The following is an 18,092-nucleotide window of genomic DNA, read 5'->3' on the forward strand; positions in this document are numbered from 1 at the left end:
TGACGATTATTGTTACAATGTCTGTTGGTGCATGTGAGTACCTGTGCTGTGTGTTTTGGCTTCTGTGCCATTGATGATTACGGGTCTCGTCCCGTGTTTTAATCATTGTGTGCGTGTGTTATTTATTCCTCCTCGCTCTTTTGTTTTGGGTTTCTACCCTGTGTTTTGTATAGTGTTTGTCTGGTCTTCGTCCCGTGCCGTGGCACGCCGTAATTTGGGTACAATAAAAAAAACTATTACGCATTCCTGCGTCTGTCTCCCGAATCATTCATATCAACGTGACACATGAAAATATTGGACCAACACTACATGTTGCTGCATTTATATTTTTGTTCAGTGTAGTTTACTTAACTATAGTTACTTTGAAAAAGTAGTTCACTACATCCAAACTACTTCGAGAAAAATCATCATATCTAAATCTGAAATGTCATAGACTACAAATTGCAAGAAAGATCACCCTGGAGTCAGATGTTAACATGATGTGTAATTTTGTCTATTAAAACATAAAAACTGTTTCAAGTGAAAATTATGCTGGTCTTCCTGAAAAAGAAAGGAAATCTTGTTTACTTTTGCAAAAAAGTAATTGTAGTTCCAGAAGTTAGCTACACCACTACATGGCAAAAAAGTAATTAAATACTGAAAACACAACCATCATTTGAATTTAGTACAACTACCACCAAGCTACAACAACATGAAATTCCATTGCTAGTTGAATTATATGTAGTTCACTACTCCCCGTCACTGACTATTACACATAATTTTTTAATAGCGATTGCAATTTCTAATGATGATCGCATTTTTAAAAATAAAATCATGGTTATGTGAAGTGCCCATCACTAAGTTATGTATCAGCACACCCACATTGTGTGGGTCTCATTTAATCTCAAGCAGACACGATTGGGTGTGGAATTAGTTTTGTAAGAGTGACAGAAACTGCTGAATCAATATAGGGGTCGTTCAAATGAAATTTCCAAAGCTCTTTCAAAATGACATTCAAGAAAGTTCAGAGATTTGTTCATATTCTCAGAATGTCATGAGCCTCATTTATACCTGGTGCTAACATGCATTCTTTGTCCTGATCTTATCCACATTCTGATTGTGCACACTTTGTAGCCTGTTATATCTACACATGGTAGTAAATTGTGTCTCTTATCCATCCACTGTGTCCGCATTGTGACCAGATTTCCTGTTACCTCCCTGTACGCAGATTATTTGACAGATATTCTTTGAAAATAATATGAATGTATTTATTTTAAAACAATTATGGATGCTATAAGTCAATGGTGATACCTGTCAATGATTTTAGAGATCGGTATAACTGATTTAAATGGTTTGACCATCCAGATCTGTTTTCACTTGATTGATATCCAGTTACAATGGGTCCCTGACTACCTCTGTAAGTGGTCAGGAAGAGCTGATCACAATGCATCTTCTAATTGTCTACACCTGTCTGAAAATGTGAGAATGTGGACAATATCAAGAGAAAGGACAAATGTTAGAACCAGGTATAAACACAGGCTATTGTCAGCAACAGAAGCATTACCGAAGAAGTTTCTCTGAACTGTGTTGAACCTGGTTTTTCAACGGCGTTAGTAGAGTGTGGCCTGAAACCAAGTTTGAAACACATTTTCCACAGAAAGGAAGTATAGACTTTATTGTCAGGTAAAATGTGAAGTGTGTATTCTCTACATAAATAATAACCACATGAATCAACAAACAGCACATGGCTATAATGAAAACTACAATGTCTCAGTAGGTGAAATCACAATGTACTTGGTCAAGGATAGCGAGATGACAATGGTGCTCTTTTCGTTTCTTGAAAGGTGGGTGCATATGCACTCAAAATAATGAACAGAGCCCTCAAAAACTGTATGAAAACTTCCATGTTAAGGAACTCAGTCAACTCTGCTGCTATATACAGAAAACAATAAGTCAAGTCACAGGTAATCAGTACAGTCCTATGGGTATCAAGGGGCAACACCAAACAAAATGTGATATATTTTTTTGTTTTTTTTATGAATTGAAATTGAATTGACCAAATAAAAAAAAACATCAAATTATATAAAAATGTATCATCTTAATTGGGAACATAAAATGGACCTGTCCATAACCAACCAGAGGTCCAACATTAGATTTGAAAAATAATACATTAACATATTCCTCATTGTGTTTGTGTTAGAGTGCTATGGTGAAAATGCATAGAATGTGTCCTTCGAGGAAAGAACTTGTGTCCTAAGCACAACGGGCCACATACTTGCCAGGTTTCATAGGTACAACTGATTCATCCAACTACGTTCTGCCTTGTAGCATTTGAAAATAAATGTGACTCACATTTGAAGCTTATAGACCAAGGTCTCTCTCTATATTCTCCTTAGACCCACACAGCTCATAGGGCCTCTATTCTCTACAACTGCACAAATCCACTTCCAACTAAACAAATCTCTCTTTATTTCACTGTAATGATACATATCCAATTGCTAAACTTTGCCAAAATTGACTGACAATATGTAAGTACATTCTATTATATACTATGACTCCTTTTGGGCCAGGGATATTCTTCAAATTTGAATATTTTTCTACACACACACACACACACACATTGACCTTGTGAATCAAAGTGTGAAACTTTAATGAATTTATCCCACAAATATTAAGACGGATCAATCTATTAACATTGTCATTGAGACTTGGATTGTTGGATGAAATCACATTCAAATCACTAGCTCTGTTGAAGACTCTCAGAGATCAAAGGTGACCAAGCAGCACTACATCATAATGGACAACTCAATCTCTCTATCTCCACTTCAAACGAGATGGGGTCTCAGCAAGAGCTCATTTTAATTAGCCCAGAATGGGCTCCACGTCGGTCCGAGATGAAAATAAGACGAGAGACATGGATTTTTGGAGAATCTCTCACCATGAAGGAGGGTCAAAGAGAAGAAGGTGTAATCTGCAGCCGCAATGGGAATAATTATGTGAATTTCTCTTTTGGAGTTTGTTTTCCTTCAAGGCACAGGAAAAAAATGGAACGGGAGTAGACAAAACAGAGGAGGATAGTCTAGACCTATTTTCTCCCTCTTTTTAGCGAGACGCCAGTTGACGTGATTATCAAAAAACGTCCATCCAATTGAATTAGCAACACTTGCAATCGAAAAATGCTAAAATGACTCTAATTTGTCTAATTTGAACTGATATCCCCTACAGGATATTGTGGAACCACCAAGATTTCAACTCGGCTAGTAAACATCGCCAACAAATCACTCCCTATTTTTTTTTAATGAAGTTCCCAACATCCAATACGATTTTGATCTGTGAATTTTGGTTTTGAGAATTGCTTACGTTTTTCTTCACACCCAATAAATTATGTATCTGCAACCAAATTCAGTGCAACTGTACCTTAATAATAACACAGGACGAGTCTAAACACAGACTGGCCTACGACTCGCCAACCCACGTCACTACGTTGCCTTTGAAGACATCAGTGATCTCGCAGTTGAGCTTGTTGAGACGACCGTCCAGGATGAAAATAGACTCCCTTGACGGGGTCATGAGGTACTGTCCGAAAAGTCCACTGCCGGTCATCACGCGGTTTCTACTGCTCCACGGCCAATCGGAAGTCTTGGTGGCCTCCTTCAGACTCTTGATCATCTTCACATTGCCTGTGCTCAGCTCGACATATAGAGAGTCCGTTTGGCTTCCCGAACTTCCGAAGACGTTGTACTGGTGGACCTCTGTGAACGACGGCTGGAAGGCCACATCAGACAGGTGAAGGTTGGTGTGGATGTCGAAGGGCTCGCCGATCTCCCCGCGCACCGTGATCTGCTGGATTCTCAACAAGCCGTTGCGGTCGTCCACTGTCACCAGGTAGTGACCGTCCGGAGACACGTATGGGGTGCCGGTGACGTCCCCATTGTGTCCATTCACGGAGTCTGTCACACTGTCTACGATGAGCTGGGGCTGGGTGGCGCCCGTGGAATCAGGCCTGCAGTTGATGAAGTAGTAGCCTCCCAGGTGGGTGTAAGCCAGGGACTTGGGAATGCAGTTGTACTTGAGCAGGCTGATGTTCTTCCCTGACGACGTGGTCTCCAGGTCGATCTTGTGGAGCGCCGGTTCATTTCTGTGGAGGACGATTCCAAATCTAGACAGAGAGAAAATACATTTGGAATGTTAGTATACTTGTTCATGTTTTTATGACATATATAAAACCATTAGAAGTACTGTTGAGGGTCGACACAAAAAATATATACTTTAAAATGTATTTTATGCTTATTAATTAATTAATTAAGTCATTCATTCATGTTGCACATTACACCTACAGACTTGAATCAATTTGCTTTTGCTTCCGGACTTCACAATTCATAGTGGTGCTACATTAGAATTAAAGCCAACCTTCACCAAGACTACAGTTACATTTACAATTGTGGAGAGTATAATTCAATATATGATTTTCGAGAGAAGTCTGTTATCCTCACGACTATTGAATAGTTGCACATTTTCCCCGCTCATGCTGTGATTAAAATCTTAACAGTGACAGGGACTTCCATTTGCATCCCCTCTCCTATTATTATACTCTGAATTGACTTGGGTGTGTGACTCTCTTAGCTACAGTATTTCAGTTCCTCAAAGAAACGGCCTTAGGATTGGTTTGAGAAGAAGAGAGGGGTGGATACGGTCTTTTCACATTTCAGTGGCCATTTTCTTATCGCCTCAGATGAGCAATCTCAGCAAGCTGAGTTGAAATCGTCTGCCCTATGCTTCACAGTAATAGATTTCCATGGGCATATTAATCATTGAAAATACTATATTATACATAAAAAATCTAAAGAGGAGGGATAATGACACGTTCCAATTCTGATATGCAAGACTGGAGGGAGAATGTGAGGGGCCGACATGGCAAAATTACATCTGAATGATGTCTGATCAATCCTGACATGCACTTCAATCTCGGTATCATCCGTCTTCTTTTATGTGATTTTAAACACCCCCACTGTCTGTTCATGTGGACAGAAAATTACTGTTAGAGAGTGATGGAGCACATTATCAGCACTGTGAAGTTTAGCATTGATCCAGAGATTGTATCAACCATTTGAGGCGTTAGGGCTGGGGACTTGGACATCAATGGGACAGATCGTGGACGTTTACCAAGTGCTGCATTGGGTCATGAAATCGGAGGGTCTGCATGGTCCATTACCATGGCCTTTTATCTTTTGATATATAAATACTCTTGGATTTTGTGTAATTGTGAGTGTCTAGAATGATCGAAATCCACAGGATTTCTTCCCAGGGAGCTTTTGATCCCAACACAAGCACCTTCAAGTAAAAAAAAAAAGCACACCCACAGGGAGCGAAATTAATTCAAAGCTAACACAGTTAGTGAAAATAACTAGAATTTGATCTATGGGAGAATGAGAAAAAAGGAAAGTAAAAATGATGTTGCGGGTGGACTCCTGATAGGGAGAAAGGAGTACTATGTTAGTTAGTGCAAGCAACTGTAAATACCATCAAGTGCTATGTGAATGTACCTGTACCTGTATGGTATACATTTTAGGACATCCCTACTCCCCATGATAAATGTCCCCACTCTCTACAAATGTGTACATTAAGACAGATCAGTGAATGGAGCACATCTACAGTGATACAAAGCAGAGTACTTGATATATGAAGGTCAATATGACAATTTTGCCTTCAGCCTTATTTTAGCTAAAAAATGAGTAGTGCTGAAGTTTGTTAGAAAAATAAATATGGGCTTGTTTGCGTTCTCTATGAACAGAAAAAGTGTAATCTGGGCTGGCTTTGCTTGTAAACACATTGAGCAAAATATAAATTGCGAGTTGCCTTTTGTTGTTTTGTTTTCAGCATGCCTCCCTTTATCGGTACACTATACAGATTTTACAAATACTGTGCAATTATGTGAAAAGTAACACTTGTGTGTTGAGTTATGAGCTGTATACTTTGTTGTAGTTTTTCTTGCATACCTTATAATAAGGCAGGAGTTAGCTTTTCTGGTCCACCTGAACTCAATTCGTAAACAGAGGAAAACAAGGATGTTTTCTCTGTAATAGGCGAAACGACTTCATTCATTCATTTGGTTGAATATTTATTTGTTAAATTCAGTGGTGACCCATCATTCAGGGCAGGTGGGACCTGTTTTAAGCCTCACATTTTTGAGCTTGCCTGTTTTGCTTGTTATTTTGGCATGAATACATTCTCTATGAACAGTAAAAGTATCATCTGGGCTGGCTTTGCTTGTAAAGTTTGCAAACAAAGTAAAGAAAAAAAAATATATATCATTGAGTTGATAAAGCCGCATACAAACATGGTCTCTGTTTTGTTTTCTTGAGTAAGGTAGCTCCAAAATGAAGGTGTTCAGCCTAGCTCAGTGCTTTCTGTGGTGGTGGGGCAAGCCAGCAGAAAAATATGGAGCATTGCGCCGTGATTGGCTCAGTGTTCTGTCACTCATGGGGACACTGTACGTCACCGCCAAGTCTAACAGTAGACTTTGAAAATTCTAGCCCCTTGGGTGCTGCCATAGAGTTTGGGTGCTGCCACATTAGAAGAGCCCATCTAAGAAGGCTCAAGGTCATTGGCCACAGATAAAATGACGTCAAATCACGATATATGTACAGTAGCTTTCATTGGACTGATCATGTCAACATCACACTTTCTAAATCTTAGCTAGCAGTCATCATCATGAAGTCGACAATGTACTGGCAAATCCTTGTCATAGTGATAGAAATAATGAAGAGAAATTATAGATAAAACGTATTGGTGCTCATCAGCCATTGGACATAAACATTACACAACAAGTTGGAAATCGCAAATTCAACAATGAGTGGTTTGGAAGGAATCAGTGACAGTGGCTGAACAGCAGTCTCTGGTAAGACACGGGGCAGCAGCCTATGTATGTTTGTAAACAACAGCTGATATATGATATCTAAGGAAGTCTCTAGGTTTTGCTCGCCTGAGGTAGAGTATCTCATGATAAGCTGTAGACCACAATATCTACCTAGAGAGTTTTCATCTGTATTTTTCATAGCTGTCTACATTTTACCACAGACCGATGCTGGCACTAAATCTGCACTCAATGAGCTGTATACCGTCATAAGCAAACAGGAAAACGCTCATCCAGAGACGGCGCCCCTAGTGGCCGAGGACTTTAATGCAAGGAAACTTAAATCCGTTCTACCTCATTTCTATCAGCATGTTAAATGTGCAACCAGAGAGAAAAAAAACTCTAGACCACCTTTACAACACACACAGAGACGCGTACAAAGCTCTCCCTCGCACTCCATTTTTGCAAATCTGACCATAATTCTATCCTCCTGATTCCTGCTTACAAGCAAAACATTTAAGCAGGAAGCACCAGTGACTTGGTCTATAAAAAATTGGTCAGAAGAAGCAGATGCTAGCACAGACTGGAATATGTTCCAGGATTCTTCTGATGGCATTGAGGAGTACATCACATCAGTCACTGGATTCATCAATAAGTGCATTGACATGCACCAACCAGAAGTCATGTATTAACAGGCAAGATTCTCACTGAGCTAAAGGGTAGAGCTGCCACTTTCAAGAAGCAGGAATCTAACCCAGAAGCTTATAAGAAAACCCACTATGCCCTGCAACGAACAGGCAAAGCGTCAATACAGGACTAAGATCGAATCATACTACACGGGCTCCGACGCTCGTTGGATGTGGCAGGGCTTGCAAACTATTACAGACTACAAAGGTAAGCACAGCCGAGAGCTGCACAGTGACACGAGCCTACCAGATGAGCTAAATAACTTCTATGCTTGCTACGATGCAAGTAACACTGAAACATGCATGAGAGCATCAGCAGTTCTGTGTTCTGTGTGATCACGCTCTCCGCAGCCGATGTAAGACCTTTTAACAGGTCAACATTCACAAGGCCGCAAGGCCTGACGGATTACCAGGACTTGTACTCTGAACATTTGCTGACCAACTGGCAAGTGTCTTCACTGACGTTTTCAACCCCTCCCTGTCTGAGATCCACAGATGAAGCAATCTCTATTGCACCCCACACTGCCCTTTCCCACCTGGACAAAAGGAACACCTATGTGAGAATGCTATTCATTGACTACAGCTCAGCATTCAACACCATATTGCCCTCAAAGCTCATCAATAAGCTAGGGACCCTGGGACAAAACACCTCCCTCTGCACCTGGATCCTGGACTTCCTGAAGGGCCGCCCCCAGGTGGTAAGGGTAGGTAACAACTCATCCGCCATACTGATCCCCAACACAGGGGCCCCTCAGGGTGCGTGCTCAGTCCCCTCCTGTACTCCCTGTTCACTCATGACTGCGCGGCCAGACACGACTCCAACACCATCATTAAGTTTGCTGATGACACAACAGTGATCACCGACAACGAGACAGCCTATAGGGAGGAGGTCAGAGACCTGGCCGTGTGGTCCCAGGACAGCAACCTCTCCCTCAACGTGATCAAAACAAAGGAGATGATTGTGGACTACAGGAAAAGGAGGACCGAGCACACCCCAATTCTCATCGACGGGGCTGTAGGTTGAGCGTTTCAAGTTTCTTGGTGTCCACATCACCAACAAACTAACATGGTCCAAGCACACCGAGACAGTCGTGAATAGGGCACGACAAAACCTATTTCCGCTCAGGAGATTATTTGGCATGGGTCCTCAGATCTTCAAAAATTTCTACAGCTGCACCATTGAGAGCATGGTTGCATATCTGCCTGGTATGGCAACTGTTCCTCCTCCGACTGCAAGGCACTACGGAAGATAGTGCGTACGGCACAGTACATCACTGGGGCCAAGCTTTCTGCCATCCAGGACCTCTACCAGGCGGTGTCAGAGGAAGGCCCTAAAAATTGTCAAAGACAAATTGTCAAAGACTCCCCCAAGCCATAAGACTCCTGAACATCTAATCAAATGGCCACCCAGACTATTTGCATTGCCCACACCCCCCACACCTTTTTTACACAGCTGCTACTCTCTGTTGCTATCATCTATGCATAGTCGCTTTAATAACTCTACCTACATGTACATATTACCTCAACTAACCGGTGCCCCGACAGATGTACCGGTACCCCCTGTATATAGTCTCGCTGTTGTTATTTTACTGCTGCTCTTCAATTACTTGTTACTTTTATTTTCCTATTCTTATTTTTTTTATAAACTGTATTGTTGGTTAGGGGCTCATAAGTAAGCATTTTACTGATGCATTCTGAGCATGTGACTAATACAATTTGATTTGATTTGATTTGACATAAACATAGATGAAATGCTTCTGTCTACCACCACAAATGTATCATTTCAGAACTGTAACATAATGAAAGCATCAACTTGCGGTGCTTGACATAAGCATGTAAGAAATGATTGCGCACCCTACTTATGAATGTGTTATGTGCGGGTCATTGAATGTATCATCAAGTCCATATGCCATTTATGTTAAACCATCCTCCAACATGAAAATTAAAATCATTTTAAATAACGTTCTCACACTTCATGCATTGCATTGACTTGCTGATGTATTGTTACCTAACATAAGCCAGCTTTCAGTACCGTGCACACTGCAATAACCCTACTGCTAAAACTACAAAGGCCTGTTGAAGCTTTCAGAGTTCACATCCTAGACATCATTGGTCTAAACCTTACTAGTGTACTGCTCGGCTGATCTGCCAAATGCATTATGCTGCTTTGAAATACTGTAAAGACATAGATGAGTTATAGACAAAGGTCCATGTTTATGTAAGAATGCCGGCACTTACTTACTGTAAAATGAAGGAAGGCTAAAGACTGTATTCAAATCCATATGAACACTGTAAGGTCTACTCTTATTTTCCATCGTTCAGTCACTGACAGAAGTGTAAAAACATGACATACTACACAGCCAGCAAAACTTTCACCACTGTCGACTCCCCACCAAGCGAGGTAGAAACAACAGTACAAAAGATTGGACCGGAATTTAAGTCCAATACCTCTATAATAGAGTCAGCAAAAACATTCAATAGATGTTTGCGCCCTAAGAGCACAATCAAGGGCTCTTTTAAGCTGCGTTATCAGACGTTTCAAAGGGATAGGGTGTTTAAAAAGTCCTTGTGCACAATGCCATATCCTTGGCATTGATTCGCAGCTCCCCAAAGCCCCTGGATGGTTTTTCCTGATAAATCTAAAAGCCTCCAAAGCCTTTGTATATTGTGATGTTCAGTGCACTGAGACTCCTGTTTTGGGCTATGAGGTGCACTGACCGCATATTGGTTTGGTGGAGTTGTTGGGCACATCCACAATGGATTGATATTGCCTGAGGCTAAGGGAGTTCTTACGCACGAAAAGCTATCAATAAGTGCGCTTGATTGAGTTTGAGCTCTCCAGAGTGGGCATGGCTTGACCTAAAGGGTGGCAGTCTGCCTACCTATCAATTGAGGTTCAATTGAGTACACCTAGGGCAAAATGAATGGTCATAGATTAAAGTCTATTTGTGGACTAAATGTAGATTCCATGTAGACATTCATACAATAAACCTTTTTTCCATAACATTAAGCCAATTAAGAAGGAATATCGACGTAACGACGTTAGAAGCAAAATTAGATTTTCATCAAAGTAATAATTATTGCAAACTACGACATGAAGTAATAAACAAATTTTAATATGTCTCAAAAGAAAAGATAATTCACTCTTATTAAACTAGCCAGATCATTTTCCATCAATGGATGTCGGTTTAACTAATTTGACTGTTATTAAGCAATAAGGCACGAGGGGTTATGGTATTTGGCAAATATACCACGGCTAAGGGCTGTTCTTAAGCATGACACAATGCGGAGTGCCTGGATACAGCTGTTAGTTGTGGTATATTGGCCGTATACCACAAACCCCCAGGGTGCCTTATTGCTTAAACTGGTTACCAACGTAATTACAACATAAAAAAGTTATTTTTGTCATACCCATGGTCTGATATACCATGGCTTTTAGCCAATCAGCATTCAGGGCTCGAACCTCATATATAATTGTAAATAAATGACCTTTTGCGCATGCGCATAACTATAGATAAATCCGACAGGAGAGTTTGAGTGATGAAATTCGGACAGAGGATCTCAAAATCTCTGAGCAAGAAACAAATCAAATCGTATGTCACATGCGCCGAATACAACAGGTGTAATGCTTGCCGTGAAATGCTTACTTACAAGCCCTTAACCAACAATGCAGTCCAAGAAAGAGATAGGAAAATATTTACTAAGTAAACTAAAGTAAAACATTTAATAAAAAGTAACACAATAAAATAACAATTACGAGGCTATATATAGGGGGTACCGGTACCGAGTCAATGTGAGGAGGAACAGGTTAGTCGAGGTAATTTGTACATGTAGGTGGGGTAAAGTGACTTTCACGTGAAAAGCGTGTCCAAAGTAAACTGCCTATTTCTCAGGCCCAGAAGCTAGGATATTCATATGGATTTGGATAGAAAACACAGTTTATAAAACTGTTTGAATGATGTCTGTGAGTATAATATAACTTATTTGGCAGGCGAAACCACAAGGACAAACCAACCAGGATTTTTTTATTTGAGATCACTCTCTTTTCAATGGGTTTTCAATGGGAATCTAGGCAGTTGCTTGCAGTTCCTATCGCTTCCACTGGATGTCAACAGTCTTTAGAAATTGGTAGATGTTTTTCCTTTGTGTAATGAAGAAGTAGCCCTGTTCAGAACGAGGGTTGAGTGAAGTGTACTGTTTGATAGAGGAGCGTGATCTGAAAGCAAGCTCCACGTTGTTTTCCTCCGGTATTGAACACAGTTTATCCCGTCTTAAATTTGATCGATTATTTACGTTAAAAAATATCTAAAGTTGTATTAGGAAAGTTGTTTGAAATGTTTGGACAAAGATTACAGGTAATTTATGAGATATTTTGTAGTCATATTGCGCGAGTTGGAACCAGAGTTTTTCTGGATCAAACGCGCCAAATAAATTGACATTTTGGAGATATAACGACGGAATTAATCGAACAAAAGGACCATTTGTGATGTTTATGGGACATATTGGAGTGCCAACAAAAGAAGATCTTCAAAGGTAAGCCATGAATTATATTGTTATTTCTGAGTTTTGTGTCGCACCTGGCGGGATGAAATATGATTGTCTGTGTTTGTTTGATGGGGTGCTATCCTCAGATAATAGTATGGTTTGCTTTCGCCGTAAAGCCTTCTTGAAATCTGACACAGTGGCTGGATTAACAAAAAGTTTATCTTTAAGACTATGTTATTTGAGACAATGCATTACTGAACATAACGCTCAATTTAAACTGAGGTTTTTGGACATAAAGAGGGACTTTATGAACAAATCGAAAATGTATTGTGTAACATGGAGTCCTGGGAGTGCCACCAGATGAAGCTCGTCAAAAGTTAGTGATTCATTTAAATAGCTATTTCTGACTTTTGTGAGCCCTCTCCTTGGCTGGAAAATGTCTATATGTTTTTTTGTAGCTAGGCGCTGTCCTAGCATAATCGCATGGTGTGCCGTAAAGCCTTTTTGAAATTGGACACTGTGGTTGAATTAACAAGAAGTTTATCTTTAAAATAGTGTATGATACTTGTATGTTTGAGGAATTTTAATTATGAGATTTCTGTTGTTTGAATTTGGCGCCCTGCAATTTCACTGGCTGTTGTTGAGGTGTGACGCTAGCCTCCCACAAATCCCAGAGATGTTAACAGAGGAGTATAGAGTGCAGTGAAGTGTCCTATAAGAAGCATTGGTGGCAAATCTGATGGCCGAATGGCAAAGAACATATAGCCTCTCGAGAGCACCATTACCTGCCGATCTATATTTTATGTCTCCCCATGCCAGCATGTGTAGGATGGTCATCTGAATCAGGGTTAGTTTGGCAGCTGGGGTAAAAGGTAGGCCGTCATTGTAAATAAGAATTTGTTCTTAACTGACTTGTCTAGTTAAATAAAGGTTAAATAAAAAATCAAATAAAAATGTATCTCCCCTTTAAATAAAGGACGAACCGTGGCTGCCTTCCAAGCAATGGGAACCTCCCCAGAAAGGAGAGACAGGTTAAAAGGGTTGGAGATGATAGGGGCAGCGACCTTAAAGAAGAAAGGGTCTAAACCATCTGACCCCAATGTTTTTGGGGGGTCAAGTTTAAAGAGCTCCTGTAGCACCTTGGACTCAGTGACTGCCTGCAGGGAGAAACTTTGTAGCGGGGCAGGGGAAAAAGAGGGAAAAAACATTGGGGATAGGCGCATTAGAAAGGGTGGGAGATGAGGAAATGTTGGATGGGCAAGAGTCAAATAGGAATCCTGACTTAATTAAGTGGTGATTAAAGAGCTCAGCCATATGCTTCTTGTTAGTAACAACCACATCATCAACATTAAGGGACATGGGCAACTGTGAGGAGGAGGGTTTATTCTCCAGGTCTTTAACCGTTTTCCAGAACTTCTTGGGGTTCGACCCACAGAGAGAGAACAGCTCCTTAAAGTAACTAACATTGGCCTTCCGGATAACCTGAGTGCACTTAGATGCAGGGAGGCTATAGCCCCTGATAGGCCTACATCTTATTTAGATAGTCTTCAGGCTACAGTAGACTATCTGAAATGTAAGCAATATGTAAACTGAACAATTTAGCAGCTTGCTTAGTTCAAATTAACAGACTAATTTATTCAACATGAATAGCGAGGCGATTTGAGAATGAGGTCGTAATTTCAATCACTGAATTAAATATGAATAATATGAATATGAACTGTATATGCTTGTCAACAACATGCCATTGATTATCTTGATCTGTAGCCTCATCTGACTGACTGTTACGTCTCTCTAATGTGCTGTAATAACTAATTGACAATTTCGATAGAGCTTTGATAACTTCCCATTGAATTAATTAAACACGGCCAATAATTATTCCATAATAACACAAGGCTACCACAATACACTGAAGTTATGGAGTATTTAGTTTGCCAGCTCAAGGTAGGCTACACAAGCCACACAATTTGAGTAGCAATGACTCAAGTGAAATAGTCATTTCAACATATTTATTGTATCAAATGGTAGCCTACCGTAGCCTACAATGGCATATACAGGCTACTGGATGGCCAACAGATACAAATGTATAATTCGCCACATTTAATGGCGAAACACACAAGGGAGTTCCATAACGTCCATTTCAAATTTCCACACGCACATTCCACCTACATATTGAATTGATGATCATTAGCACCTGTTTGGTTTAATCATTCACCTGACTATATGCCTACAAAATCCCTGACTTTTTGCAAGTGTACCTAGAATAATTTATGCTGTTTTGTTTTGAATGAGTGGTCACACCAATTATTTGATGTAGATTTTTCTTCTGTTCACTCACTTTGCATTAAGTTAATTGATAAATATAATATATTAACATGTCTATTTCTGAAAGCATTCTTACTTTACAGCATTTTTTTCACACCTGCCTAAAACTTTTGCCCAGTACTGTATATATTATGTCTGCTCCTCTGTGTTGTTCCCGGTAGCAGCATTGTTTGTCGTGTCGTGTTTATGTCCAGACGCTGTCCCTGTTCCGTTGCATGTCCGTCTGTATTAAATGGGTCACTCCCTGTACCTGCTTCTCATCTCCTGCGTTGGGCCTTTACAGGGAGTTTTTTAGGGTTTTGTTTTGCTGGTGACGTCGGACCTGGGGGCTGCCTCCGGTGGAACCGGGGGTGCCTAAGCTGGCTCATGGGGCTGTCATGCCCTAGCTGGCTGGAGAGGTTGCCCAGATTGGCTCGGCAGGTTCCCATCCCACGTCATGCTTCAGCCGGCTCGTCGGGCTCGGATGCCTCAGCCGGTCCATGAGTTTTCTTGTTTTTTTGGTGACGTCGGGCTTGGATTCCGCCGCCAATGCCTAAGCTGGCTCATTGGGCTGTCACTTCATAGCTGGCTCGAGAGCTTTCCTTTCCTCGGTTGGCTCGGCAGGTTCTCATCCCACGTCATGCTTCAGCCGGCCCATCCAGCTGGGGGGGGGGGGGGGGGGGGGGGGGGGGTTACTGTCATGCCCTGCTCTCACTCCCCCTCCTTACCCGTCATCATACGCATCTGTTACCATCATTATGCGGAGCTGCGCTCATTGGACTGACTCACTTGGACTCCCTCACTTTGTTGATTGCCCCTGAATATATGTCTGCTCCTCTGTGTTGTTCCCGGTAGTAGCATTGTTTGTCGTGTCGTGTTAATGTCCAGACGCTGTCCCTGTTTCGTTGCATGTCCATCTGTATTAAATGGTTCACTCCCTGTACCTGCTTCTCATCTCCTGCATTGGGCCATACACACCTGTTAATTGAAATGCATTCCAGGTGACTGCTGGTTGAGAGAATGCCAAGAGTGTGCAAAGCTGTCATCAAGGCAAAGGGTGGCGATTTGAATAATCTCAAATATAAAGTATATTTTGATTTGTTTAACACTTTTTTGGTTACTACATGATTCCATGTGTGTTATTTCATAGTTTTGATGTCTTTACTATTATTCTGCAATGTAGAACATAGTAAAAATAAAGAAAAGCCCTTTAATTGAGTAGGTGTTCTAAAACTTTTGACCGGTAGTGTACATTCTCAGTACCTTCCATGTTTTTTTAGCAACCCTATCAGACAAGTCTTAGTCGACCTAATTACAACTAGGGCTTGCGAATGCAACTCTCCGGGAGTCTGTTAACATCCTTAAATCCCAGATACATCCAGCTTGGCACTTGGCTTTCTCCACAACTTCAACTCCAGCTAAGCGTTTGGTATTGCGCTAGGCCTTCTGTATCAAGTTAAGCCTCAGTGTGTCAGCAGCTCGGGACTGAGTCTCGGTGAGTGCCCGTCAAAAGCTCAGGCACCAAATCGATCTGCTCTGCATATGTTGCTGACGAGCAGTGGGTCAGTAAACTCACCTCCCCCTGCTTTTCAGAAGGCAGGAGGGCGTGGTCCGAGGGGGGGGGGGGTGTCTGTATTTAAATTCACACTCAAACACACTGACTCTCTCACGCACACACAACCACCCACCCACCCACAAACGAACACACTCTGACTCTCTTTCTCACACACACACGCACATACCGACACTGACGTACCTGATGTGATTCATGATGAGGCTGGCGGCAGGAATGAAGAAATCCTCCACTCTATCAAAGCGTCTGCCAACCGGCTGGGTGTGGACGGTATGGTGGGACACACTCCCGCTGGCCTGATTGATCACCTAGCACCACACCAGGAGAGGGGGAGGAGAAGATGGGGGGAGATATTTAACACGGCCCTCGTGAATTATTCACTGTGTTTGCCTCCTGCATCGCTTCTGACATGAACTCACATTGGGAGGAGAGGTCCTCTGTGTGCGTTTGTACCAGTGTGCGCATACAGGAAAGGCTAGCCTTAATTATGCCGCAATTCACTGGAGAGACTGGAACCTCCTAACAATCCAAAAGCCGTGCAGGCTAATAACTTGTAATGAACTATAAACAGAAAAGGCCACCTAGTACTGTGCCATTTGGGAAAGGGTTGTTGACCAAACTTGGATTGATAGTTGATAATGTATCCCATTGGAAGAATAGTAATGCATAGTAGTGTTCCGAAAATGTCACAACACAAGTGTTTTTTATGCCATATCATAACACATAAAATGGTACATCATTAAACAGTGAGTTGAAACTAAATATTGCTTATTTCACATACATAGACCCACTTGTATAGATCATTAGTATCAAGACAAACACGTAACACTACTCTATATGGTGCATTTCAGTGTGATGTCAAACAGTTACCTGCAAAGTAGGAAAGTTTCTCTCCATGTCTCCCCAGCTGAGGACCCACACCTGGTCGTGGGATTTGTCATACTGTAGCTTCACCGGGTAGGGGTCTGTGCTCACCGTCTGAGAGCACACACACAAAAACAAACCTTAAATAGCACACTCTACTTACCCAGTCCGATCATTTGCCTTAGCCTTCCTGGAGTGCCAGGTGGACAGGGTTTGCACTTTTGGGACTTTTCCATTGGTTCCATCACATTAGGCAAGCGCAATCAAGCGCAGCTTGAGGCAAGCACAACTATTTGAAGACAGGTCTGCACTTAAAGGGCAAATCAGGACCATTCAACACGGTTCTTAGACAGATATACCCTTTGACGCTCGGCGGGGTGCATATCACAACTTTCCCCGTTCGCTAATGCATTGGATTTGACAGGAAGAGTCAAGTTTTCCCTTTTGAACGAGACAAAGGGGAGGCTCGACCTTTTTTATGTATGAGGTGTTTGGACGTGGAGCGGCTTCTCAAATCGAGTGGTGACAGGGCAATTGCTCGACAACACCGAAGTAATTGCTTTCAATCCGTATCCATTCCTTGACACCTGGCTACGATGTGTTCCAGCCGGCTCCGACGGATGAGTCATGTGTGTGGCACTCATGCATTATGTCCACTCGGGTGCGGATTGACAGTAGAAAACACACAGTGAGAAAAACAACACAACAACACAGCTTTTTACACCTAGCTTGGCACAAAAAAGCAATTATTTTCTTTCTTTCTGGGAAATTAGAGCAGACACCAAAACAAGCTGAAGGAAGGTGAAGTAGTGTTTTTTTTCTCCCCGTAAAAATCTTAATGGAGCATTTTACCTGGCTGCTTCATGTTAAAGTGCATGGTATTACTGTGAGAGTAAACAACTCGAGGGGATTTATCGTACAAGGAGATATGAGAGATGTGTTGAGTCATAACTCATCTCTGAGCATGTAGTAATCAGATGGAATAGGTGTGGACATTGTTGTTGTTCTTCTCCGGCAACTTCCGCCTCTCGAGGACTTGACAGTATTATTCCATCCATATTCACATGTACCTAATCTGTGTCTGTGACAGTGGATATGCTATGAATTAGACAGAATCAATCCAGTACGCCGATGTTCTATTTAAATACAAAATTGTAAAGTTGATGGATGATCCATACAATACAGTGGCAGGACAGTCAATATAAAGTACAACTCAATTTTGAAAGCGAAAAGAGAAGATGAGTAAATAAACTGAGACACCCAAATTACCCCCCCACCCCCCACCCCCTTTTTCCTTTCCTTGGTAGAGCTGAGCGAGGATCAGGTGGCTAATTAGCGTTAGCTCATCTAA

At 41.6% G+C, this 18,092-nt stretch overlaps 1 protein-coding gene across 1 annotated transcript in view; it reads right to left on the reverse strand.

Annotated features, from left to right (window-relative positions):
* Positions 1–3,253: 3,253 nt before the first annotated feature.
* LOC139391249 (follistatin-related protein 5-like) overlaps positions 3,254–18,092 on the reverse strand; it is a 162,510-nt gene continuing 147,671 nt past the window's right edge. Inside the window, exons 14-16 of the mRNA XM_071138901.1 lie at positions 16,748–16,855; positions 16,061–16,185; positions 3,254–4,138 (exon numbers count right to left, since the gene is read on the reverse strand). Of these exons, the coding sequence (XP_070995002.1) occupies positions 3,436–4,138; positions 16,061–16,185; positions 16,748–16,855 (936 nt within the window). The 3' untranslated portion in view covers positions 3,254–3,435. The remainder of the gene's footprint in view (positions 4,139–16,060; positions 16,186–16,747; positions 16,856–18,092) is intronic.

Source organism: Oncorhynchus clarkii, chromosome 31 (genome assembly GCF_045791955.1).
Source record: "Oncorhynchus clarkii lewisi isolate Uvic-CL-2024 chromosome 31, UVic_Ocla_1.0, whole genome shotgun sequence".
NCBI classification, from domain to species: domain Eukaryota; kingdom Metazoa; phylum Chordata; class Actinopteri; order Salmoniformes; family Salmonidae; genus Oncorhynchus; species Oncorhynchus clarkii.